This window comes from Choloepus didactylus, chromosome 22 (genome assembly GCF_015220235.1).
Source record: "Choloepus didactylus isolate mChoDid1 chromosome 22, mChoDid1.pri, whole genome shotgun sequence".
NCBI classification, from domain to species: Eukaryota; Metazoa; Chordata; class Mammalia; order Pilosa; family Megalonychidae; genus Choloepus; species Choloepus didactylus.
The window spans coordinates 29,368,939-29,395,188 of NC_051328.1; the positions used below are offsets into that span (position 1 = coordinate 29,368,939).

At 41.6% G+C, this 26,250-nt stretch overlaps 1 protein-coding gene across 4 annotated transcripts; it reads right to left on the reverse strand.

Annotated features, from left to right (window-relative positions):
- Positions 1-838: 838 nt before the first annotated feature.
- LOC119518874 (ATP-dependent RNA helicase DDX19A) lies at positions 839-25,678 on the reverse strand. 4 transcript variants are annotated; one of them, XM_037816298.1, is made up of 12 exons: positions 25,518-25,678; positions 21,042-21,090; positions 19,999-20,049; positions 16,132-16,267; positions 13,029-13,121; positions 5,952-6,054; positions 5,461-5,575; positions 4,489-4,666; positions 3,867-4,104; positions 3,169-3,331; positions 2,469-2,660; positions 839-2,033 (listed from the first exon to the last, which is right to left on the reverse strand). In XM_037816298.1, the coding sequence occupies exons 1-12, from the start codon at positions 25,572-25,574 to the stop codon at positions 1,972-1,974; spliced, it is 1,437 nt and encodes a 478-aa protein (XP_037672226.1). In that variant the 5' UTR covers positions 25,575-25,678; the 3' UTR covers positions 839-1,971. The 4 variants fall into 4 exon arrangements, with proteins under 4 accessions (XP_037672226.1, XP_037672227.1, XP_037672228.1 ...); XM_037816299.1 differs by lacking the exon at positions 25,518-25,678 and adding an exon at positions 25,025-25,444; XM_037816300.1 differs by lacking the exon at positions 13,029-13,121.
- Positions 25,679-26,250: the final 572 nt, after the last annotated feature.

The window sequence follows — 26,250 nt, forward strand, 5'->3', positions numbered from 1 at the left end:
GGAATGGAACACTTTCTAGCTATGACATGAAATCCAGATTTCTTAAAATAAAAATGAAATCTGACTAACATTAAAATTAAATTTTGGGTTAGCATTTTAAAAAGTGGGTTTGTAAAGACAACCCAGGAAAACACACACCACTCCTGACAAAATCTAATTTCCCTATTACATAAAAATGGCTAAAAATCATTAAGGTTTGCCAATCTAGTAAAATGGTGAGACAAAAATGGGCAGGTCCCTAAAGAGAAAATGCAAATATCCAATAAACTGAAAATTTGCCGAACCTCACTAAGTAAAATGCAAAAACAGCAATGATGTCATCTACTTTGCCATTGACACCGGCAATGCTTAAAAAAATTTGTATTTGAGCGTTGGCAAACAGGTGAGATAATAGGTATTTTCATATCACTGCAATAACATAAATTGGTAAAAACTTTTTGGCAAGCCAAATTGGCAATGTATTAAAATTTTTACTGTCCCCATTGTTTGACCCAACAATCCTGGTAGGAACGACACCAGTGTACCAAGAAAAGTCTGAGGATGCTCACGGAGCAGTGGGTACCCACGTGCCCACCACAAGGGGAAGTGTCACATCAGTGGTGGGACACTGACTCGATGGGATGAGGTGCAGCCATTCTAAGGAGTGGGGTAGATCTTGGTGTGCTGGTCAACCTGTCCAAGATACACTCATAAGAGAAAAAGTAAGCTACACAAGAACATGAGTAGAATGTTCCCATTTTTGTAAAAGGGTGGGTTGACATATGCAAATGAAGGCTGTATGCTAGAGTGTTCAGAATGCTAACAAAGGTGATCTCAGACAGCTGGGGACACAGAGCACTTGCACTTCTATAGACATTTTTTAATGAGTATATATTAGTATAATAAGCAGAAAAATACAAATGACTAGTAAAGCATTTCATAGTTACTTTAAACCCTATTAACATAATGAGTGATGGGTATAGCTATTATTTATTCATCCTTATCCATACAATGTATGAATTAAAGCAACCAATAAAGTTTACTATTAGCATAATCAGAGTTTCCCATGCGGTCGTTAACTTTCCAAAGTCTGCCGCTTGGCTCCAGGCAGGAGGCGAGGGGGTGACGTCCCCCCAGGGGGACCCTCTAACCTGGCCCAGCATGTGCGCAGGCCGCCCCGAGGGACTGAATGCCTCGTGCGGAGCCGGCGGAGCGACCAGGAGGCGGCGGAACAGGCGGCACCCAAGGAGGGAGAATGAAGGCCCAGGTCCTCAGAGGACTTCTCCATCCGGGCCAGGCCAAGTTCGCCAAAGGGGAAGGATTCACTGACCTCTCTGTTCCCCAATCTGAGATTTACAAAAGTAGCTGAGCTGCACACAGGGGAGGAAACAGGGATATCTTCCTTCTGCCAGGGAAGAGAGAGCAAAAGGGATGAGCCGGAAGGACTCTGCATTTAGGGGAAGGAAGATCCCAGCGCAGGCGAAACACCCATGACATGCCTCAGAGAAAGGACAGAGAAGGGGCAGCTGCACGGGCCACCTGCTGCCTCCCCCAGGCGCCAGAGGAGGCCGTGGCCCGTGCAGCTGCCCTGTCCGGCCTTGCCCGCTCTCTAGTCCCTCCACACCTTGGGCCCGGTGAGTCTTCAGGTGAGGGCAGCTGCTCCTGATGTCCCTAGCCAGAAAACAGCCAGGAGACCCTGGGGCCAGTGTTTGCCAGCAGTGACCAAATTACTATAAAGATGGGGGAAGGCTGGCGTAAAAATGGACTTAAAAAAAAGATTAAAATTTTCCTGAATGCAAATATTTCCTTCTACTTTCCCCATTATTTGCATAAATTTTTTGAGTCCAAACATAATTTAAAATGAGGTAGGTAGGTTCCCTCTGCTTGTGTCTTCATCTATGTGGTGGTGGCTGCTGAGGCCTGTGCTGGGAAAGCTCTCGTCTCCCGGCAGGGGCAGCGCCAAGGGTGGGCACCAGTTCCTGGTGGAGCTGCTCAGTTGGCTATTTTCTCAATCTCATCCAAATCATCTGTGTCCAGTCTTTCTATCTTCTTATCTGAGAGGAAAAGATGCAGAGAGAAATCAAGCTGGGCTTACTGTGGGGACGCAATGAGGTCACCTGGGGAGGGACGGTGCTGCATGGCAGCCAGGAAGTACACAGGTCTCTGTCTGTCCCAGTGAATATTCCATCCCTCTGGCCACAGTGACCCTTGATTTGACCCCAAAGGATTCCAGTACCCAAACAGGGGTCAACAGTCCGGGTCGCTGCTACAGCCCAGCCAAGGGCAACTGCCACTCAAGTCCCTGAGCCCTAAACTCTCCAGGTGTGGTCTGGGACAGCTTCCACATTTAGGAAAAACAGAAAAACATGGGCAGGGACAAAGGTCTCTCTTGGGGCTACAGGAAAACCTACTCTTCTCCCCACCCTTCCCCCTTTGCCTTCCCCCTTGTTAGGAAAGGGCACCGGGCAGAGGCCACTTAAGTGACTCACTAAAATGCTCCTGGATTCTGTTCAGGATGTTCATGCTGTGCTTGCTGTCGACCATGTTCACTGCCAGGCCCCTCTTGCCAAAGCGCCCGGTGCGCCCGATGCGGTGCAGGTAGGTCTCGTTGTCCGGGTTCCCGTCCTTGTCCACGGGAAGATCAAAGTTGATGACGACAGACACTTGCTCCACATCAATACCTGCATGAAGGAGAGTTGGAGATAGGGAAGACCAGCCATGGGAGACCCAAATCACTGTCACCCACCGTCACATCAGGCCAAGGGACGAAACCAACTCCAGTAGAGGGCAGAGTCTGGGCCAGCCGGCTCTGGAATTTGGGGACAAGGAGCAGCACACACAGGCATGTGGCAGAACCCAGAGGAAAAGAAAAGAACCTTGGCAGGTGCTAACCAAATTTTGAAATCAGTAAGAGAGCCTTGGCTAGAGATACAAGTAGCTGCAGATGCAGCTAAAAACTCACTGGTTCTAAGCCAGTCGGATGCTTCTAAGTTTCCTCCCACATGTTGGAATGCCTGGCTTCTCTCCAAGTGCTTATCTGCTGAAGGAAATCCAGTTTCTCCAAGGGGAGACTGTCACCACCAATCCCACCTGATTTCCTCCAAACCATCTGAGTTTCAGACAAGAATTTCTCCTCTGACAGGGACTGGGACCCCAAGCAGGGCAGATCAGGGCACACTCTCTGCTCACCTCGGGCACACACGTTGGTGGTCACCAGAACCTTCTCTCTGCCCTCTCGGAAGCGCTCAATCACTGCAGCTCTCTGCTCCACCATCATTTCTCCACTCAGCAGAGCCACCTGGTGGCCTTCCTTTGAGAGCTCTGCTGCCAGCCAACTGGCTGTTTTGCGTGTCTAGCGTTAAAAGAATTGTTTTAAATAAAGATACCTGTAAAAATGGGACTTGTCACCATTAAAATACATGAAAATTCTATGAGTTAAGTCAGCAGGTTAGACTTAAAATTTCTCATACAGAATGTTAGCCATGATTTTTGGGGATGAATTACTTAACTGCTCTTAGTTTGTCATCTATGAAGAGTTTGGTTTGGGCCTAAGATCTTCATTCCTCATTAGTCTGTATTGTTAAGTGTACTTTAAGAATTAGTTTCTATTCTTAAATTAATTCATAGGATTGTTATTTGGAGAGTCTTCCAAGTAACTTCCAAGAAGTGGGATCAAAGACAGTTCAGTTTGTCACAAAGTCTCTCCCTTAGACCTCAATACGAGAACATGCCCCGGGGCAGCTGCAGGTGATTCACCATGTCCTTCCTGCCACTCAGTGGGACTGGTCCTCGCAGTGCTAGGCTGGTTCTGCTGAGAGGGAGGGGCAGGGCCACACCCTCCCAGTGGTGTCCTCCCAGCAGGCCCTGCTGCTGCGGCTGCTACTCACATGGCAGAAGATCATGGCCTGGGCAATGGTAATGGCCCCGTAGAGGTTACACAAGGCCTGGAACTTCTCATCTCGGTTATTGCACAGGACATAATACTGCTTGATGGTGTCCAATGTCTCCTCCTCACGCTTCAGTTTGATGATGTTTGGGTCGGGGACCACTTTCTGGGCAAATTTCCACACGGAGTCTTCGAAGGTGGCGGAGAAAAGCAGCATCTGGCAGTTCCTGGGCAGCATCCTGCAATGCAAGGCCCAGGTGGACTGTGTGATCTAGGGTCCTTTACTGGAAGGAGCAGAAGCACAGCCTCCTCAGGCTGGGATGGTATTGGTCCCCAGGAAGGTTCCCAGGGGGAGGAGTGTCACAGGCAGCAACCAGGGCAGACAAGGGGTCAGGACAGGGGGTGCTGATTCCCTAAGTCTCCTTTCCAACCCTGGGCTGGGAGTATGGTCAACACTGACATGGAAACGGCCCATGAAACAAATGCTTCTGAAGGTTCTGAAGCAAAGAACCCAGCAGGAGAGAGAAGAGAGATTGGACACAATGGAAGACATAGATAACAAGAAGACTTGTGTGTGCACACCAGGAGGCCAAGGGTTTCCTCCCTGCTCCAGCAGTTCCTACCTCTGGATGCGGATGCTCTGATCTTGGTGGCCCTGGGTAGCGATCATCACGTCAGCCTCATCCAGAACAAAGACCTTGATCTTCTTGGGATCGATGAACTTGAGCTTAGAGCACCAGTCCAGGACAGTCCCAGGGGTGCCTATGACAATCTGCTCAGTGATCTTCTGACCTCTTTCCACTGTGGGGACAACAAGACATTTTCCGTGATGTTTCCATGGCAAAGCCAGCTCTGGAAATCAAAACTCTGCCCATTCTTCAGAAGTAAGAGAATAAGCTAACAGAATAATATGGTAACAAAATTCCAGATTTCAAAACCTCCATGACCATATCCACAAGTCTTGGTTTCTTTTAATATAAAATAGGCACAATGATACCTATGTCACTGCATTATGGTCAGTATTACCCTCTACCCATCCACCCCTGCTTATTCAGTCCAGGAGAATATTCCCCTCATTACTCTTTCTCAGTCATCAATTCACTCATAGTTCACTGATTTCCTCCTACATCGATAGTTTTGAGTCTCAGGATCCTAGCACAATGATTAAATCTGATTGCTGATGTTGATAAAACAAAGTTAACAGCATACTTTCTGTTTACTCTCACTAAAGTTTGGGTTTACTTTTAAGGAAAGAGATCTAACCCCAACCTACCATTTTCAGTGTTGCTACTCCCTCTTTAGTAAACTTCCGGAACCCTGGATGCTGAATTAAAAACCCTGTCTTCTCAGTGATGAACTCCAGATTTTAAGAACATATGGTCATGACCCATGCAGGCATATGTAAATTTCTTTTAAGACTGGAGAAGACTGTTAACAAATTGGCAAATATTTAAATAGATTTGCTAAAAGCAATGCAGTTGGGTTCTAGAGTCAAAATGAACTAGAAAGCTGAATAACTTCATCATATCTTCAAAATTCAAATGCTGAACCACCTGACCCCACCCACTGCTGAGGGCTCACCCCTGTGTACTCACGTTTATTGCCTCGAACAGCATAAGCCAGCTTTAGCTCAGGGTGAAATTTGCCCATCTGCTCAATCACTTTACCGGTTTGAAGAGACAGCTCATAGGTTGGGGAAAGGCACAAACACTGAAAGGGAAATCATAAAGGATAAGTTCAGGAGCACCAATCTGCAGCAGACAACAGGCTCAAAGGCAACAGAGTATGCTGCTATTCTTACCATCTGAATGGTGCAGGATCCCCCATCCTCCCCAACCAGGCCACCTTTCAGCTGCAGGCCAAGCCCTTCAGGAGGGAGCCCTGGCTTGCTGCAGGCCCTTGGAAGCCACTTTTTAAGGCTGCTGTTTCCAAAAGAACTCTCCCCATCCCCGGGTCAGTGTACGAGCCTGCTTCCCACCGTGGCTCAGGCAGAGGAGTCGGAAATGTTCAGACCCCATCTGGAGCACCCCCATTAATCACCCACCATATGGCCCTGCCCTTCCCAGGGCACCCCCAAACTCTTAACCTGTGGGTATCTGTCCGCTGGTTCCACTCTGCTGAGCATGGCCAAGACGAAGGCAGCCGTCTTTCCAGTACCAGACTGTGACTGGGCAATCAGGTTCTGTGGCCTGAATCAGGAAGAGCAGAGATAAAAATAACAATTGGTTAAAAAGTGTCAGAATATTCTTTCTGGGTGGTAGAAATATGCATTGTCTCCCTTTTATGCTTCTCTATGTTATCCAGGTTTTCTGCCTTGAGCACAAATAACTTTGATAAATTTTTTTTTCTTTAAATTTTATTTTATTTTGAAATAAATTCAAAGTTATAGGAACAGTTGCAAAAACAATACAAAGCCCATACACAGAACTCCAGCATACCCTGACCCCCCTCCCCTGATACCCCAATCCACCAATTTTAACATGCTGTCACACCAGTATTTCTTTCCCTCCCTCCCTCCCTCTCTCACTATCATCCATCATCTATTGCTCCGTCTTCTGAACGTATGAGAGCTAGCTGCACCCATCCTTGAACAAACACTATAATTCACGTATACAATTCCCATGAACAAGAACATTCTTTTATGCAATCCCATTAAATGCAGCTAAGAAGTACTAGAGATTCAACATTGATACAAAGCATACATTCTATATTTCCATTTTTTTTCCCCCCTATGTCTCAACTGTGTCCCTCTGAGCCTCCCGTCCTCCATCCTCAGATCTCATCCAGGGTCATCCTTGGCATTCAATTGTCATCTATTTAGACTGCCCCCCCCCTTTTTTTTCCCTCAGTTGTGGAAACATATATACAGCCTAAATCTTCCCATTCCACCCCCTCCCTAGCCTTTCATTAGTGGGATTAATCACGTTTAGAATGTTGTAATGCTATCACCTTCCCACCATCCATTACTAGAAATTTCCCTTCACCTGAAACAGCAACCCTACACTCATTTCTTAACTCCCCATTGCCCCTTCCCCCATTTCTCTTAACCCATACTCTACTTTTCATCTCTATGGTCATATTCTCTGATAATTTCTTTGTGTTTACTGTGGGGCTTAAAATTAAACTCTTAAATCCATAACAATCTTGTTTTTCTTTGATACCAACTTAACTTCAATAGGACACATAAACTATGCTCCTATACTCCTCCATTCCCCCACCTTTATATAGTTCTTGTCAAAACTTACATATTTTACATTGAGTTCAAAACCTCTGATTTGTCATTAGAGTTTGTGTATTTTATATCATGTAGGAAGTAAATAGTGGAGTTACAATTCACAAATTATTGACTCTCTTTGTAGTCCACTGTAGTCAGAGAATGTGCTTTGAGTATATCAAAAAAATTTTTTTTAATTTATTGAGGCTTGTTTTATGTCCCAGCATATGGTCCATTCTGGAGAAAGATCCATGATCACTAGAGAAAAATGAGTGTCTTGGTAATTTGGGATGTAAGGTTCTATATATGTCTGTTAAAATTTTCTAGATCTCTTTCTCCTTTCTTTGTTTCTCTGTTGGTAGGGCTCCCTTTAGTATCTGAAGTAGGGCAGATCTTTCATTAGCAAAATCTCTCAGCATTTGTTTGTGAAAAATTTAAGCTCTCCCTCAAATTTGAAGGAGAGTTTTACTGGATAAAGTATTCTTGGTTGGAAAATTTTCTCTCTCAGAGTTTTAAATATGTTGTGCCACTGCCTTCTCGCCTCCATGATGGCTGCTGAGTAGTCACAACTTAGTCTTATGTTGTTTCCTTTGTATGTGGTGAACTGCTTTTCTCTTGCTGGTTTCAGAACTTGCTCCTTCTCTTCAGTATTTGAGAGTCTGATCAGAATATGTCTTGGAGTGGGTTTATTTGGATTTATTCTATTTGGAGTTCACTGGGCATTTATGCTTTGTGTATTTATATTGTGTAGAAGGTTTGGGAAGTTTTCCCCCACAATTTCTTTGAATACTCTTTCTAGACCTTTACCCTTCTCTTCCCCTTCTGGGTCACCAATGAGTCTTAAGTTTGGATGTTTTATCTACCATATCCCTGAGATCCATTTCGATTTTTTCAATTTTTTTCTCCATTCTTTCTTTTGTTCTTTCATTTTCTGTTCTGTGGACTTCTAGGACACTGAGTCGTTGTTCAGCTTCCTCTAGTCTTGTATTATGAGTATCCAGAGTCTTTTAATTTAGCCAACAGTTTCTTTTATTTCCATAAGATCTCTATTTTTTTATTTACTCTTGTAATGTCTTCTTTATGCTCTTCTGGGGTCTTCTTTATGTCCCTTATATCCTATTCCATGGTCTTCTTCATGTCCTTTATATCCTTTGCCATGTTTTCGTTCCTTAATTGTAGTTCTTTGATTAATTGTGCCAAGTACTGTGTCTCTTCTGATATTCTAATTTGGGTCTTTGGGATTGCGTTCTCCATATCATCTGGTTTTATCATATGCATTAAGATTTTCTGTTGTTTTTGGCCTCTTGGCATTTGCTTTGCTTGATAAGGTTCTTTCAAGTTGTAAAAAAAAAAAAAAAAACCAATCTAATTTTTCAGAAATACAAGTTGGTGGCGTACACTTTCTCTAAATAACCAGCAGATGGTGTCTGTGAGTCACCTATACCCCTCAAGTCAGTTCTCAACTTTGTTCTTGTGGTGTGTGGGGAAATGATTCTTGTGGGGTTCAGTTGGTGAACTCAATTTGGGTGTGTTGCTGGAGCCGTCTGCCCTGAATGTGGGGCATGTGTCCCGGTGGCTAGGGAGGCAGGGTAGCTTTAACATTCAAACCTCCCAGGTGTTCCCGGAGATTCAAGGCTGTTGCAAGAGTCTAAGCCTCCATTTCAGTTCTGCTCCCAATCCTCTCTGATGCTAACCCACAAACCACTGGCATTGACGTAGCGTCCCTGGGTTTTCCGAGCGGGCCCCCCTTCTCAGCTGTGATCTTCCAGGACCTCTGCTGAGGGAAGGCTATGCTACGTCACAAGTGCGCGCCGTCCCTCAAGGGAAACCCTGGGCTGCCGGGCCGTGCAGGGGCGCTCTCAGCCTGATGCAAAGATGGCTGAACGACACATCTCCACCCCTCCCCCCTCTTCGCACAGTTCCTCCTTCCCAGCTCAGGGACAACTGGTGCTGCTCTGGGCTGTGGGCATGGCCCCGGGCAGGAGTGTCTCCAGCCTGCTGGGGAGCGGCTGCAAGCAGTGGGGCTTCTTTCTCCTTCCAGCTCTCCCCTCCACTCCCCTGGCCTTGAGGGAATCTGCAGCAGGCTATCCTCCACGCCAGGCACTGAGAGGTCAGCTCAGACTGCTTCTGCCGTGCTTCCACTGCACGGTTTTCACCATCGCAAATGCAGCCGCTCCTGGGTTTTTCCCTTTTTTTTTTTTTTTTTATTAAAAAAGAACCAGTCCATCTCCAAATGCCAACCCCCGGCTTCCCCACACTGCAGCATGACCGCAGGTCTTTCAGCTGGCTTACTCACTCATTTCAGAATGCAGACTCCCGTTTTCACCAAGTGTATGGCCCCTGTGGTTCTAGCAGACCTTGTCCAGCTGGTGCATCGCTGAAACTGGTATTCTGGGTCACCTTCTGGTTTTTATCTAGTATTTTTCACCGAGGTGTTATTTTGCCCTGTCTCACCTAGCTGCCATCTTAGGTTCTCCCCAATAAATTTTTTATATGTTTAAAAAAAAAACCTCCTTAAATAATAAGGAAATAATGACTGCTTTAGATGGGTTCACAGTAAGAAATCTTGACTCTAGGCTCTAGCACATCTTCTCTCCCTGAAAGTGTGCACTAGTTCTGCACCCCAAGGGCTCTACAGCAATCGAGGCTGCAGAGTGCGCCCTGTGCCCAGACAATCCCCAATGACATTCCTCCAAACCTAATGTGCTTCCAGGACTCAGCTCCTTCTGCGTGTTCCCATTCTCTTTTTTGGAAAATGCAAAATATCAAGACAGATGCCGTAGAGGCAACCTTCACATTTCACTTCACGTAACCCAGTATTATATAAATAAGTGCATTTTGTAAAACAGTAATAATAATAAAGTTGAGCAAAAAAGTCATTACTTAAAGAATGATACCATTTATGTAAGGGTTAAAAGCATGTAAACTACTCTTTAGACTCCTAGGGACACATACATATGTAGTGAAAGTACAAAAGGCCCTTACTTCCGTGGGGTGGAAGAGGGATGTGAAGGGAGGAGAGCACAGGGCTTCAACTGCCATTTGGAATAATGGTGTATTCCTGGGTGGGACAGGGCTGCAGAGGTGTTCTTGGTATTATTCTTTACACCTTTTTGCAGGTCTCAGTATTTTATAAATAAATAAATATATATATATATATATATATATATATATATATATGTATTTTTTACTACTTTGTCTCTATAGAATTATTTGTATTTACATTTTATAGAAATGTAATCATACCGTAGGTAGTAATTTGTGTCTGGTTTCTTTCACTTAGCATAAATTTTAAAAAAATTACTGTTATTATTTTAATCAGAGAATTTGTAGCTTTATATGTCATGTAAAAACACAAGGATCCCATATGCCCCCTTATTGTTGATACTTTGCATTGGTGTGATACCTTTGTTACAACTAATGGAAGAACATTAAGTTATTACTGTTAATCATAGTCCACAGCTTGCATTAGATGTATTTTTTCCCATGTACCACCCTAATATTAACACCTTGTAGTTGTGAAATACATTTATTATAATTCATGAAAGAACAGTTTATGGTGGTATTTTATGTGGAATTCAATCATCATCCACAACAGGGTTCACTGTGTTCTACAGCCCCATGTTTAATCCTCTAACTTTCCCTCTAGTAGCACACATGACCCAAAACTTCCCCTTTCAACCATGTTCACATGCATAATTCAGTGCTGTTAATTACACTCACAGTAAGGTGCTATCACCTCTATAAATCTTTAAACATTTACAATCAACCTAATTAAACATTTTGAACAAATTAAGCATCAGCTCCCTATTTTCTACCCTCATTCTGTTTCCTGGTAACCTATATTGTAGACTTTATTCCATGAGTTGGCTTATTATAATTAGATATTAGTGAGATCATACAATATTTGTCCTTTTGTGTCTGGCTTATTTCACCCAACATAATGTCTTCAGGGTTCATCCATGTTGTTACATGCATCAGGACTTAAAGCTGAATATCCCATCATATGTGTATACCACATTTTGTTTTCATTGGTTGCTGGACACCTGGGTTACTTCCATCTTTCAACAATTGTGAATAATGCTGCTATGAATATCAGTGTGCAAATGTCTGTTTGTGTCCCTGCTTTCACTTCTCCTGGGTACATACCTTTAATAGTGGGATTGCCGGATCATCCGGCAATTCTGTATGGCAAATTAATTTCTTGAGAAACCACCAAACTCGCTTCCATAGCAGCTGCACCATTTCACACTCCCACTAGCAGTGAATGAGGGCTCCCATTTCTCCACATCCTCTCCAACACTTGAAGTTTTCTGGTTTTTTTAAATAGTGGCCATTCTAGAAGGTTTGAAATGATATCTCACTGTGGTTTTGATTTGTGTTTCCCTAACAGCTAGTGATGTTGAGCATCTTTTCATGTGCTTTTTACCCATCTGTATTTCCTCTTTGGAGAAATGTCTATTCAAGTCTTGTTTCCATTTTAAAATTGGATTGTCTTTTTTTCTGTTGAGTTGTACAATTTATCTATATATTCTGGATATTAAACCCTTATCAGATATGTGGGTTCCAAATATTTTCTCCTATTGAGTAGGGTGCCTTCTCACTTTCTTTACGAAGTCCTTTGAAACAAAGAGTTTTTAATTTTGAGGAGGTCTCATTTATCTATTTTTTTTTCATTCCTTGTGCTTTGGGTGTAAAGTTTAAGAAACCATTGCCCACCACGAGATCTTGAAAATGCTTCTCTCCATTTTCTCCTAGGAGTTTTATGGTCCTAGCTCTTATATTTGAGTTACTTTTTGTATGAGGTGAGAGAAAGGAGTTCTCTTTCATTCTTTTGCAAATGGATATTCACTTCTCCCATAAAACAATTAACAACTCAAATTTTAAATGTACTCAGAATAACAGCACTAACTTTCTCTATTTACTTAAATTTTTTTTTTTTTTCTGTTTTTGTTGTTAAGTACAAAAGGCAGAAACTGTGTCCAATTCTGCACACCAAAAATTTTGTGGCTAACCAGGAAAGTAAAGAAGATTAACCTGGAGGAAATGGAGAAACTAAAAAATGAGCAGAGTCCAGCCTCTGGTGAAGCAGGAAAGAAACCAGCCAGGTCTGATCAATATCATTTATCATGTCTTATTGGTGGTCTCTGCATTTCCCTTCTTGTACAACCCAGAGGAATATTTTTACCAACTATTTTGTAAACATGAGTTTTTTAGTGGCTCTGGAAGAAACAATTTTTAAGAAGGAGACTGGAATCCCTCCTCATCCCATTTTTAAAGTGTAAATGTTTTTTTTAGAAGAGGTAAAATCATTTTTCTGGTTGTTTTATTTTTTTTGGTACAACCAGAAAATAGTGGGATATTAATTATGGGTGGCTTTGAGTGTCTTGGATGTCAACTTAATATTCCATGGTGGGGGGGCAGTGCGCTTTTAAATCCTATAAATACAACACATACTAAGTAATAATTGCAGTCACAGTCATACATTTAATGTCTTAAACATCTTATGTCTCTTCCCTTGTTTTTCAGTAGAATTGTTTTTAGAGAAAACTGGCTATGTCAGAGCTGTGTGCACTCTGTACTCAGACCAATATCTTTGGTCGTGGCAGGCCAGTTTTTCTTAACTACTCTGTCAAGTGCTGTGAAAGACTGGAACTTTGAGTGCGTAGTGTGTATGATATTAAATTGTGAATTAGTGAGACTTACGATGTAACAGCCTTAGTTTATCAACATTGGTACTTGAGATCCTCTTAAGGAAAATTTGCCTTCGAATTTTAAACTGGAAAGTCACTGGAATAACTTTAGAAAAGAATTACAACTACATGGCTTTTTTGATTTTCAGTACATACATTAAGAATTGTGTACAAATTGTTCATAATGTCTGCATGCTAATTTTCAAAACAATGAAAGAAAGGAAAAAAAAAGGCCACTCCAGGTCTGCTTACTCACGGTTCAGCAAGCATCATGGGCAATGCGTTCTCCTGTATCCTGGATGGTCGATTGAAGCCCATGGTGTAGACTCCCTGGAGAAGCTGTGGTTTCCTAGGAGGCCAGTGAGGGAGAGGACAGATTCCTAGCTTTTGAAATTCTTTTAAAGGCCTGGAATTTTACTTTTCCAATATTTAACAAGGAATAATTCTTCCTACATCTGCAGACATATTTTTCTACATCTTAAAAAACACTAAAACAAACAAAACCAAACCTACTAATTCTTAGTCTGCAGCTATTATGTAATTCATAAAATACAGAATAGTTTTTTTTCTTGGAGAAACTCATGCTTTCAGTGTACCCACACATCTGGTTGGCCTTGGATGACAAGTGTTCCCTGGGCAAAGCAAGAGTGGTGTTTATTAAATGATAGCATAAAATAAATTATAAAAGACATATCCAAAAATAAATACTGCTTACTAAGCCACTAAGATTTAGAAATCCCTTTAGAGAATGGGATTTCAGGCTTAATTTCTTAGCTTAGATGTTAAACTGAACCATAGTCCTTGTGCATTCCGTTGTCCTTCCTAGCCAGATGTGAAAATTCTTGGAACAAGTCAACAGGTAAGAAAATGTATTAAGCCACTTTCTAGTAGCCAATGGATGGTAGATAGGTAAGGGGGGTTCAGTTATCATAATGAAAGTTATAAATGCTCCAGATCAGTTACTATGTCTAGTAAAAAATCAAGAAAAGAAAAGCACAAACTTCTTATATAGGTAGCTATGTAACAAGTATCAATTAAAGTTGCTATTATGTTACATTTACAATAAATTATCTGCTACCTCTAAATTGGTGTTTAACAAAAATCACACCAAATAGTTTCTACTGAAAAGTCAAACCAAGTCAAGACTTCTCCAGTCCTGCTGAACATTCAGTATTCCTTCAGCATCAAATACCTGATATCCAACCTCTTTCTATCCCTGATAACCTGTGATTTAAGTCTCAAATTTCTACTCACCAATATTAGTTCATATTAGTGAGACCATTTAAAAAAAAAAACAAAACTTTTCTTAGCCTTCCTTAGAATTTATCAGCCTCTCTAAAAGGTAAAACTTGCTGGTATATGTGGGTTCTCAGACACAAAGAACTCTGAAAACATAACCTTTGGTGTCTTCTGTTTGGAAGCAAAGGCTGTGAAGCTCAGCAGCTTCTGATTCAGTTGCCAGGGAAACTGTGTCACTAGGGAATCAGGAGTCAAGTGAACCAAGAGCCTCCAGTGGCTCAATACTTTCCTATAATTTTGAAGATTATTTCAAAATTTTCAAGTACAAAACAGATCAAGTATATTAGGCAACCTAGGTTTCATCCTTTGTTTCCTTTAGCTACCAACAACTAAATCAGAGAAAACTTGTCTTTTAAAGAGGATAATTCAACACTGATTGCAATGAGAGCTCCAATATTTTAAAAGAAAGGATAAAAAACCCATTGCTACTTGGGAGAGGGAACTGCCAGTCTCAAGAAACAACAGAGCACATCTAGTCTGCATGGTACAGCTTGTGAACAGAAATAAAGCAAAGACGACAGATGTGCTGAATAAAGCCCTTGACAGAGGAAGCACACACAGAAAAGTACAATTTCCTAAAACTGTTCTTTAAAAAAAAGGCCACAGTTTCAAAAACATGCTCTTAGCTATTTCTTCATTAACAAACTTGATTCGGTTCCAGTTAGCTCCATTTTAAATCTCATAATCTAAAGTGATAGTAGGAGTTGGCAGGAATGAGGCCTCTGTCTGCCCACCATGGGCCTACTCTCTGCTGAACAAAGGCAAGGAATCCATTTTGTCACCACGGTCTCAGGTGCCAGCAATTTTCTCTCCGTGACTCGGGTCCTGGCAGGCAGCAGGAATGGCTGGTCTGTCCTGTGTCCCTCATGGCCTCCGGCACAGCAGCATGTGCATACACCAATGACCCATTTTTAATAATTCTAGAACTGTCAAAAGCTGCTTCCATGGTAGGCTCTGGGAATCCTGCACAGGCTCTTTTGACAGATTTTATAAAGTAGATAAAGTGTTAAGACTGTAAACCCTATAGTCTAACAAAAGGGCTTACCTAATAAGAAATGTTCCTGACATCCAGAAATCACCTGTCAGCCAATATCTTATTGAAAGTTCTAAGAGCATAAAAGAAAAAAGACTTTCAGCTATGATGAGTAAATCTAAGGCATTAAAAAATCCCTACCAAGAAGAGAACCGAGTAGCCAAGAGACATGAGTAAGTAGGAGACTAGCAGTGTAAATGTTTCATACTTTTTGATTTTTGAATCATGTGTATTATTACCTATTTGATCAAGTAAATACATGAAAAACATTTTTAAATAAAAAGCAAAAGTTCCATAAGAGACTCTAAGATCCCAAATTTTATAGGCAAGGAATAGCAGTTTGTGCTGGTTTGAATGTATTATGTCCCCCAGAAAAAGCCATATTCTTTGATGCAATCTTGTGGGGCAGATGTTTTAGTGCTGATTAGAATGGAATCCTTTGAGTGTTTCCATGGAGATGTAACCCACCCAACTGTAGGTGATAACTCTGATGAGATAATTTCCATGGAGGTGTGGCCCTGCCCATTCAGCATGGGCCTTGATGAGTTTACTGGAGCTCTATATAAGCTCAGACAGAAGGAGTGAACTTGCTACAGCCAAGAGGGACACTTGGAAGAATGCACAGAAGCTACAGATGAGACAGTATGAAGATGGCTATTGAAAGCAGACTCTTGCTCCAGAGAAGCTACGAGAGGACAAATGCCCCAAGAGCAACCGAGAGTGACATTTTGAAGAGGAGCTGTGGCCTAGAGAGGAACATCCTGGGAGAAAGCTATTTTGAAACCAGAACTTGGAGCAGACACCAGCCACGTGGCTTCTCAGCTAACAGAGGTTTTCCGGACACCATTGGCCATCCTCCAATGAAGGTACCTGATTGCTGATGTGTTACCTTGGACACTTTATGGCCTTAAGACTGTAACTGTGTAACCAAATAAACCCCCTTTTATAAAAGCCAATCCATTTCTGGTGATTTGCATTCTGGCAGCATTAGCAAACTAGAACACAGTTAAAAGAAACAAATACTCACAAGCGAAGTTCTTCAAAAGACTTCACTGAGTAGAGGGGAGAATTTGGATCCCGCTGCAGGACTTCCACTTGGTTTGTGTTATCGACAAGGTTGCTTCTGATCAGCTTGTTGAGTAAGGACTGGGCAGCTCTGTCCTCTGTCAGGAAGAAACCAGTAGATTTTCTTTACATTCATTTGGCAAACTCCATTCTCTTGCAACCTCTCTCTCTACTTCTGCACACCAGCAGCTCAGCAGCCAACATGCTTGGATAAAACCACAATCACACTCAAGGCCTTGCTTTAAATTCCTGACCACTAGACTCAGATGGGCTCTGAGCCCAGCAAGCCTTTAGGTTTCCATAGTCCACTCATTTGTTCTCTTCCTCCTCTCTCCTCACACCTCTGACCCACCTGCATTCTCACTCACCTGATGACCCTGCTACTAACATCACCGAGAAATAGAAGTAATCAGAAGCACTTCCAGACACTTCCATGACCACCCACCCACCTGCATTTGTGCCCATTCTCCACCTTCCCTCCTGGGACTAAGGCTGGACAGCCAGTGCTCCTATCGAAGGTCAACCCACTACCTGTACAATAGATTCTATTCCCTCTCAGCTACAAGGACACTTCTCCTGCCACTGGCCCTCTGCGGCATTGCCAATTTCTCCTCTCCATCAGCATGAATATACGTTAACATCCTCTCACTGTACCCCTGCTTCCTCCTTTAGCCCACATCCCCATCCAGCTACTGCCCTGTTTCTCTGCTCCCTCCTATGCAACAGTTCCCATAAAGGCTGCCTATGCTTGTCTCCGCTGCCATGCCTCCCCCACAAGATTCCACTAAAGAGTACGGCTTTTGGGGGGACAAAATGTATCAAAACTGGCATAGGTGGTTTTGGGGGAAAATCAATGCAAACTAGAGTCTACAGTTAACAATAAAATTTTAAGATGCTTCCATTAATTGTAACAAAGGCATCAATACCAAAGCTAAATGTCTACACTAGGGGGGGTATAAGGGAGGGATATGGGATTCTTGGCGTTGGTGCTGTTGTGACTTTTTTAGTGTAGTTTACTTTTTCTTTTGTTGCTTTCTAGATTTTCTTTTTAATTTTTTTTTGCCTCTTCCTCTTTCTTTGCGGAAGAAATGAAAATGTCTTTATATAGATAGTGGTGGTAAGTGCACAACTGTGTGATTATACAGGGAACCACTGATTGTTTACTTAGGGTGGAATGTATTGTATGTGAATAAAACCATCTAAAAAATAAACAGAGATACTAGTGCTGGAGAAAATGTAGAGAAAGGGATGTACCTAATCACCGTTGGTGGGGAAGTAGAATGGTGCAGCTCATGTGGAGGGCAGTATGGTGGTTCCACAGGAAGCTAAGCATGGGGTTGCCGTATGGTCCTGCAACTCAGTTACTGGGTATATACTTGGAAGAACTGAAAAGAGGAACATGAAAGGACATTTGTACATGGGGTTTATTCACAATTTGCAGTGGATGGAGGTGGCCTAAGGCTACATTGACTGATGAAAAGAATGGCGAACTGTGGTATATGCATACAATGGAATATTGAGCTGCTACAAGGAGTGAAGTTGTGAGGTGAATAGACATTGAGGACAGTATGTTAAGTGAAATAAACCAGAAATTTAAAGAAAAACATTATAATGCCTCACTAAAATGGACTAACTATAATGCGCAAACTCTGAGAGGATAGGTTATCAGGGGAAGGCTTACTGTAAAGGTTCCTACATTGTAAGCTCTTACAGCAGTTACATCTATTCCTGAGTCGTACCGGCTATTTCTAAATTCTGAGATGCTGAGCTCTTTGTGCATAACCTGGTCGGTCCCTGGAACTCTGGGTATCTGTGTGACCTGAGACTTGGAGCCAGAGTCCGGCAGCTATGAATGGCAGTATTGCCCATACAGCAAATGTTAAAGAGTCTGAACAAAGAGATCGGACTTCAATTAGAGATATGAACGAAATGGACTTGGTTAGGATTAAGGTAAGTCAGACTAAAGGGTAAAGGATGATATTGATGGCTTTTCTGAAACTTGAACTTCTGTATGAGACCAATGGAAGAGATGTTTATTAAGTACAAAATTTATATTTTTTGTAACACACTAAATAATTTACTTGTATGGTCAGTTTATTCAAACACCAAAATTACATGGAACGTTGAAAAGGGAGTAAAATCTGGTTGGTCTGTACAGGTTAGTGTGAAGCCCCAATACATCCCACCCAGAGTAATTTGGGCAGAGAATAAAAATGTATTTGGAAAGCTCCCCTGAGGGACTAGGGTAAAATGTGGAAATATTAAATTTCCCCAGCTGGGGAATTAATGATATTCTCACAAGCATTGGGGGCTACCAATTTAGAAGGCTGAGCCCTCGATCTTGGGGCTTGCCCTTATGAAGTTTGTTACTGCAAAGAAGAGGCTAAACCTACTTAAAACTGTGCCTAAGAGTCACCCCCAGAGAACCTCTTTTGTTGCTCAGATGTGGCCTCTCTGTCTAAGCCAACTCTGCAGGTAAACTCACTGCCCTCCCCACTACATGGGACATGTCTCCCAGGAATGTAAATCTCTCTGGCAACATGGGACATGACTCGTAGAGATGAGCTTGGCCCTGTCATTGTGGGATTGAAAAAGGCTTCTTGGACCAAAATGGGGAAGAGAAATAAACAAAATAAAGTTTCAATGGCTGAGAGATCTCCAATAGAGTCAAGAGGTCATTCTGGAGGTTATTCTTCTGCATTATATAGATACCCCTTTTAGTTTTTAGTATATTGGAATAGCTAGAAGGAAATACCTGAAACTGTTGAACTGCAACCCAGAAGCCTTTATACTTGAAGACGACTGTATAACTATATAGCTCACACTGTGTGACCACGTGACTGAAAACTTTGTGGCTCCCACTCCCTTTATTCAGTGTATGGACAGATGAATAGAAAATGAGGACAAAAAGTAAATGAATAATAGGGAGGGATGGGGGTATGGGATGTTTTGGGTGTTCTTTTTTACTTTAACTTTTATTCTTATTCTTTTTTGTGTGTGGTAATAAAAATGCTCAAAATTTTCAAAAATTGATTGTGGTGATGAATGCACAACTATATAATGGTACTGTGAACAAATGATTGTACATCATGGATGATTGTATGGTACGTGAATATATCTCAATAAAATTGAATTTAAAAAACAAAAACAAAAAAAACCTGCAACTGGAGCTCAGTTATTTTCCCTCGCTCCAGATAACCTGCTTTTTTCACAGGGAAGTGTTACAGTTCAGCCTGCCGTGCCAGTGGGGGAGGGGCACCAGCGCCACAGTTTGGGGAACTTTACTTACAATTCTATGCTGTGATCTCAGCCGTTCCACTCATTCCAGGCTGGTGCACAATGTATGTACAGTCAAACATGTTCCCCAACAGTTGTTCCAGACTATTTGCTAGTTGTTCCTGGCTATTTACTAGTTGCTCTAGAGGACTAACTAAATTCCACACCTCTCTATGCCACCATCTTGAACTTCAGTCCCCCTCCCCGCTTCTCTTGAACACACATTGAACAGGCTTTTTTTAAACCTCCCCATTCCATCTCACCAGCTCTTGTCAAGCACACTGATGACTTCCACATTAGTAAGCATCAATCTAAAAATCAATTTTTAGTTCTTCTTTTAATCCATTTATTATATATATCTGACTCTCTCCTTTTCAAACGATTTCTTCTGGGGTACCACACACTGGTTCTCCTTCTGTCTCTCTACTTGCTCCTTCCCAATCTCTTTTCCTGATTCCTCCTGATCTTACAACTCAGAGTGCTTCTGGGATCCAGGACGGCAAGTCCTGTGTCACACTCCATCTCTGGCCACAGGGCTTCAAATGGTAATTACCTTTTTCTTCTTCATCTGTTTTCTCTGGAGTGGCATTGGTTTTGATAACACCTATAAAACAACAGTTGATATAACTGGAAAGGAAATAGCAAACCTACCCAAAAGCTTGAGTTTTAAAACTCTGTGGTCTGGCTGTAGGGAAACAGACACTCCCAAGCTTTGTGACAGAAATATGAATTGGTATAACATCTACGGATGGCATTTTGAAAATATTGATAAAAATTGCAAATGTATATACCTTTGACCTACTAAACCCATTTTTTGAAATTTGTCCTATAACTATATTTATATACATGTAAAAAAAATTAAGTTCATGGTTATTTCATTAAGTATTGTTTATAATGGTAAAAGACTGGGAACAACCCAAATATCCATCAATACATAACTAAATAACTTATGGTATATCCACACAATGCAATATTATGCATTATGAAAGGGAGGAAGGAAATTCCATGTACTGAGAGGGAAAGCTTGCTAAGGTATAGTGTTGAGTGAGAAAAGTAAGTACACTATGTATATTATGCCACTTTTTGGTCAAAAAAGAGAATCTATATATTGGTATTTGCTTTGCATAAAGAAACTTTGAAAAAATATTAAAAACCCAAGAACAATGGTTACTTATGGGACAGGGTGGGGAGTGGGAAATGGATAAACAAGGACCAAAATGGGCAGGAGGCCTTTCACTTTCTTATACTTTCTAAGTTTAGAACCCAGAAATTAGGATTTTTTAGAAATTAGTTTAGAATTTTTTCAAAAAATTAAATTAAAAAAATGTACAGAAACATTATCAAGTAAACCCTGGTAGTACACTCCAGTGGTGATTCTTGGATTTAAGGAATCTTATATCTGGAAAGCATAACATAACCTCTTCAGTAATGAAACCTAATAAACTGGGTAGGTATACTAGCACTGGCTCTCAAATCTAGTGCTGTCACATGCCAAACGTTCTGATAAATGAAAGCTCCTTTTCACAGTGTAGCTAGGAGTGCAGCAGAAGTGAATGAATTGAAGCTTGTAGCTACCATGTAGTTACTATCACTCACCATTGGTATCTGATTTGATTTTCTCTTCCTTGATTTGCAAGCTGCTCATCTGATTGGAAATAAAAGGAAACAGAGTTAAGCAAATTACCCAGTCAAAAAAAGGCCTTTGAGCAAAGGGGAGTTCCCCAGTGAAAGTCTAGCAGAAACTACTTCAACACCTATATTCAGGGGCTTGGTTTGTTCTGCTCAATTACCAAATTACTCAAAGCCTGGGTAAAAACATCATTTAAAATATTTTCAACAGCTTAAACAAAAAGGGAGAAGTGTGACAATGGTCACAAGCCTCTGTTTCTCTCACAACTAATGCTCTTTCTAGAGCATCTAACCTTCATTAAATAAGTATCTATTATATCTTTTCAATGGCACAGAGTCTTTCTAAACATAGTGAAGAATGATCTAATATAAATATCTCAAACAAGTTTTTCTTTAGCCCTGAAACCTATACCATATTAAAGCAACACTTATATAAATTAGTCTTCCTTTTTATCAACCACCTACTTAGAAATTAGGTAAAAACTTATTTGTTAAGATGAAAGTATTGACAAATCCAAGTTCCTGATTTGAGAATCTTCCAGAAATTTAAATAAAATGGTTTTCATCTACTCTGGGCCACTTAGTCCTAGTCAATAAAAACTAAGCAGAACGATAATTCATGGATCTGCAAACAAGCCTCCACTGTCATGAGAACTATTTTTCTATATTGATAGTGTTGGTGTGATATTATAATTGGTTCTGAAGAATACCCAAATTAAGCCTAGACCTCGTGCTCTGCCCCCACACAAGATCCTAACTGACATAATTCGTTATCCTTATGATCATCACTAATGTTTACTGAGGGCATAATCTACTTCACTAAATGAGATTGCCCCTCCAACACCCCTCCCCACCCAAATGACCCTGCTCTTGGCCTTTAGGAAAAGGAAGTCCACCCTCACACAAAAGGAGTATTGATCTGATAGCCAGGTTTCTAAAGAGAAAAATCAGATTAACACACTTCACTGGGGACAGACACGCTTTCCCTAAAGGCCAATGGGAAAGCTGGCACATATAAGGCAAGGCATCTTATACCAGTATTATCCATCAGCTGATCCTCATCCTGAGGCTAAATATATAGGGATCAACAGAGGCATACATACCACTCTTGGGATGTCTGAAAATGTGATTAAGACAGACTGGAGACACCAGTCCAACCAAGTTGATTAGTTATTTGAAAGCATGACTGATGAAAAAGAACACTGTAACCAAATCCACTGTACTGTAATCTGTATGAAGTGTTAACAAAAGGCAACATGCTCAAGAGCTGGAGAAAGGGATCCTAAGAGCAAGAATTTGTCAGCATTTATTCAGCCAGATTCCAGGAGCAAAGTGCTGGCAGTCAAGTCTTCCTGTTTTGAGGGGTAACTCCAGCATGGGGAAGAGGTGGGCAGCCAGCTCCCTCTTCTCCTTCACTCTGGATTGTTCTCCACAGCAACCTTCTCGTTAATCCTGACTCTCACAAAAGGCAGTGTCTGACAATGGACACTAGTTTTCAGTTATGATTTTCCCTTGATCATAAGGTATTTTCCCTCTATCATCATAAAGGAATAAAATAACTCTTGCTAGGGTGGCTAGCGTTATGTCAGTCCCCAGGGCCTGATTCATTCACTGAAAAGTGACCTTGCAGGCACTCAAAGGGACTTCAAGAAAGACCTCAAGGCCTCTATGATACTATGATAGCTCTCACTGCAGAAAGGTCACAGGTTACGTCTCTAAAAAATTCTTAGGGTTTCCCTTTTTTTTTTTTTTTTTAATGGTCTTGGAAAGAAAAAACTTAATTGGTGATATAGCCAGACACAGGACATAAAGGAAACATTGTGCCCGAAGAGATGTCAGTGACAAATGAACTGGCATCCATCAGGTCCTTTTTATTTCTACTGAATTCTACAGAATCCAGATTCTGACTATCTTTCATCAGGATTCCTAAAATTGCATCTGACCCAAATTCCCTGACATACTTCTTCCCTCACTCTCTCTTGCCTCCAGATCCATTTTTTATATGCCAGGAAAGACTCTGAAAGTACAACTTTGACCACAAAAGCTCAAAAACTTTCAAAGGTTCCAAAGCTCAAACCAAACAGAAATGCTCATATGTTTACGTAAATATGGGATCTAATTATCACTGTGCTTTCTCTGTCACTTTCATACACCATCTCTACACTTGAGAGCAAAGTCACAATGATAACCTAATACCATGAATTATTTATTAAGTTGAAGTACACAAGTCTATATGGTAAAAATAAAGGGGCAAGGGTCCCCAACTCTTAAAAAGCAGTTTTTAAAAAATATTTATTTCCACCAGCCTCTTGATAAGCATGATGGTTAGAATCAGAGACCAATCAGAAACATGATGATATATATGCTTAGGCCTATGTATGTAATATTCATGTCACAGATTATTATCACAGGTTTAAAAAGATTTGAAACCAATTCTCAGTAACTACCTTTTATGGAAGATCTGATACCAAACACTAGATTTTTAACTCAAGTACAAGAACTCCTTTGAAATACTTTTTTTGATTTCTTTGTGGATAACTGATATGGTTCTTCTGAACTCCAATGCAACATTTCCGAATGCCTGATGGCTACTGTGTGGAAAGCCTATTTGCCAGGATGGCCCCCAACTGATGTCTCAGAACTTGGATTTCTCAAAGGTTTCCACCATTCCCAGAATCTGTGCAAAAACTGTTGGTAAACATAATTAATACTAAATGCCTACTTTCCTTCCAGGAGCCTGCAATTTTGGTACGTGCCAGGCAGAAGGAGCTTACATGACCAGCCTGATAAAAACCCCAGGTGCTGAGTCTCTAATGAGCGTCGCTGACAACACTTCACAGGTGTTATTCCAATTCATTGCTGCAAGAACTAAGCACATCCTGTGTGACTCCACTGGGCGAGGACTCTTGGAAGCTTATGCCTGGGTTCTCCAGGCTTTCACCCCCCGGCTCTGTTTTCCTTTGCTAATTTTGCTAGTATTGTTTTTATGTGGGTCCTAGCAAATCATCGAACCTGAAGGTGGTCTCGGGGACCCCAACACAGGTTCCTACCAGGATGTCCTCCTAATTGCAAATTCAGAACAGGCAGGTTTAGTCTTGTTAGTATCCTTCTCAAAAATCCCCAAACCTATAAATAAAGTCCCTCCTCCTTAAGCCCTTAGTCGAGGATGCAGAGCAATAGGAACCTTTGTACACTGCTGGTGAGAATGTAAAATGGTGCAGCCACTGTGGAAAAGTTTGGTGGTTCCTCAGAAAATTAAATAGAATTATGATATGATCTGGCAATCCCACTCCTAGGTATATACCACGAAGAACTGAAAACAGAGATTCAAACAGGTATTTATACACCAATGTTCATCAAAGCATTATTCACAATAGTCAAAAGGTGGAAGCAACCCAGGTGCCCATCAACAGAGGAACGGATAAACAAAATATGGTATATCCATACAATGGAAAAAGAAGCAAAGTGCTGGTACATGCTACAACATGGCTGAACCTGGAAAACATCATGTTGAATGAAATAAACCAGATACAAAAGGACAAATATTGTATGATTTCTCATACATGAAATACTTAGAATAAGCAACTTCACAAGATAGAAACCGGAATAGTGGTTACCAGGAGTGGGGAGAAATGGAGATTTATTGCTAAAGGAGTGTAACTTTGGTTTGGGATGATGAAAATAATCTGGAAACAGTGATGAAAATTATACAATACTGTCAATGTACTTAATGTCAAAGAATTGTCGACTTAAAAAGGTTAAAATTAACTTTGTTATGTACGTTTTACCACAATTAAAAGTAAAAAAGTCATGTAAGACTTCAGACTACAAAAGTCTTCAGTAAATAAGTCTATATTCTTAGGACCATCAGTCCACTGTCACTAAACAAACCTCAACTTTAAGTCTTAGATAATTTAAGAACAGAAAACCACAGTTTACACTATAATTACCTCCCAGTTGATGGATCTTCATTAATCAAAGAAGAATCAGTAGACGAAACTAAGTGTCACTATAAACACCACCAATGAAAAAGTGCCTCCCCCCAACGTTTGCAGTAGGTTGACACAATATATCTTTTCTGCAAAGAGCTACAAACTGCCAATCATGTTAAATCCAATCATGGACCTAAGATACTCAAAATAGTTACTTAATGGAAAAAGAGAATCTGCATTTGCTTACAATCACCCCTGAAAAAGAGGTGCAATACAGGAAAGATACACTGCAGGGAGAGATCTGCCACAGGAGAAAATTCCAACTGGCCCAAATGAAGATAAAAAGCGGGATACTGGTCTCTTTAGCTTTACGAGAAAATTAGGTTTAATTTCGAGGACTTATTGGCCACAGGCCTGCTCCACCTGGTAGCACCTTCTTCCTGGGATAGAACCTGGGTCCGCCTAAGCTCCTACTATATTCTCCCCTCACTTCTGAGCTAAAGCAACTGACCGACTTGACAGCCGCCTCCTGCTTGTCCACGGCTAGGGCCCACGAGTCGGTGGCCATGGTCCCAGGGGCGGGAGGCAGACACCACGCCACACACACAAGACCACGCGCGAACACAGCCCTGATCCCGCCACGGGCGGGAGAACATCACTCACGCGGACCGGAAGCTGCGGCGCGGGAGAGTGACGTCAGGCCCGACCGGCGCGGGAGGCCATCATGCCCCGCCCACTGCTCGCGTGAGAAGATCAAGCATTTTCCCCGGATTTACACAAGCAATTCCTTGTGCCTTAAAATCCCAAATCCCTGCCAAGTGAAACTGCCCTCACTTCACAATGAAGTTTTAATTTTGAAAATACCACATTTCATAGTAAATGTATAGTCTCTGAACTGTGATAAAATTATATGGTGGAAATCATGGGACACTTCAGAGCCCTCCACCCCCCAAAACAAAAAAAAAGCAAAAGACTGTGTCCTACTTACTCTTTGAACTCCCTCTTGAGTTTCCTCTTGATATCTTTTGAAATTTGAATCCCCACTGTGAGAATGAGATTAAGTTTAGTTTTCATACATGGTAGGTGTGCCTGGCGGGCTTGGGGCGGTTCAGGAATTGGCAGAGGTTAAAAAGACAAACTAGTCCACGGTGGGTCCCCCTGTTTATCCGCCTACTATCGCCTACTATCTACTATTCTTGCAAGGTGAAGACTCTGAGGTGGGGTGGGTGTAGAGGTTTCCAAAA

What these genes read in the sequence shown, in the direction of transcription:
- LOC119518874 (XM_037816298.1), bottom strand. Translation starts at nt 25,574, where the DNA reads ATGGCCACCGACTCGTGGGCCCTAGCCGTGGACAAGCAGGAGGCGGCT. An exon ending in AGGAGGCGGCTGTCAAGTCG is followed by an intron (nt 21,091 to 25,517) that starts GTCAGTTGCTTT and finishes ATTTCCAATCAG; the next exon opens with ATGAGCAGCTTGCAAATCAA. An exon ending in CCCATGATGCTTGCTGAACC is followed by an intron (nt 6,055 to 13,028) that starts GTGAGTAAGCAG and finishes TTCCTGATTCAG; the next exon opens with GCCACAGAACCTGATTGCCC.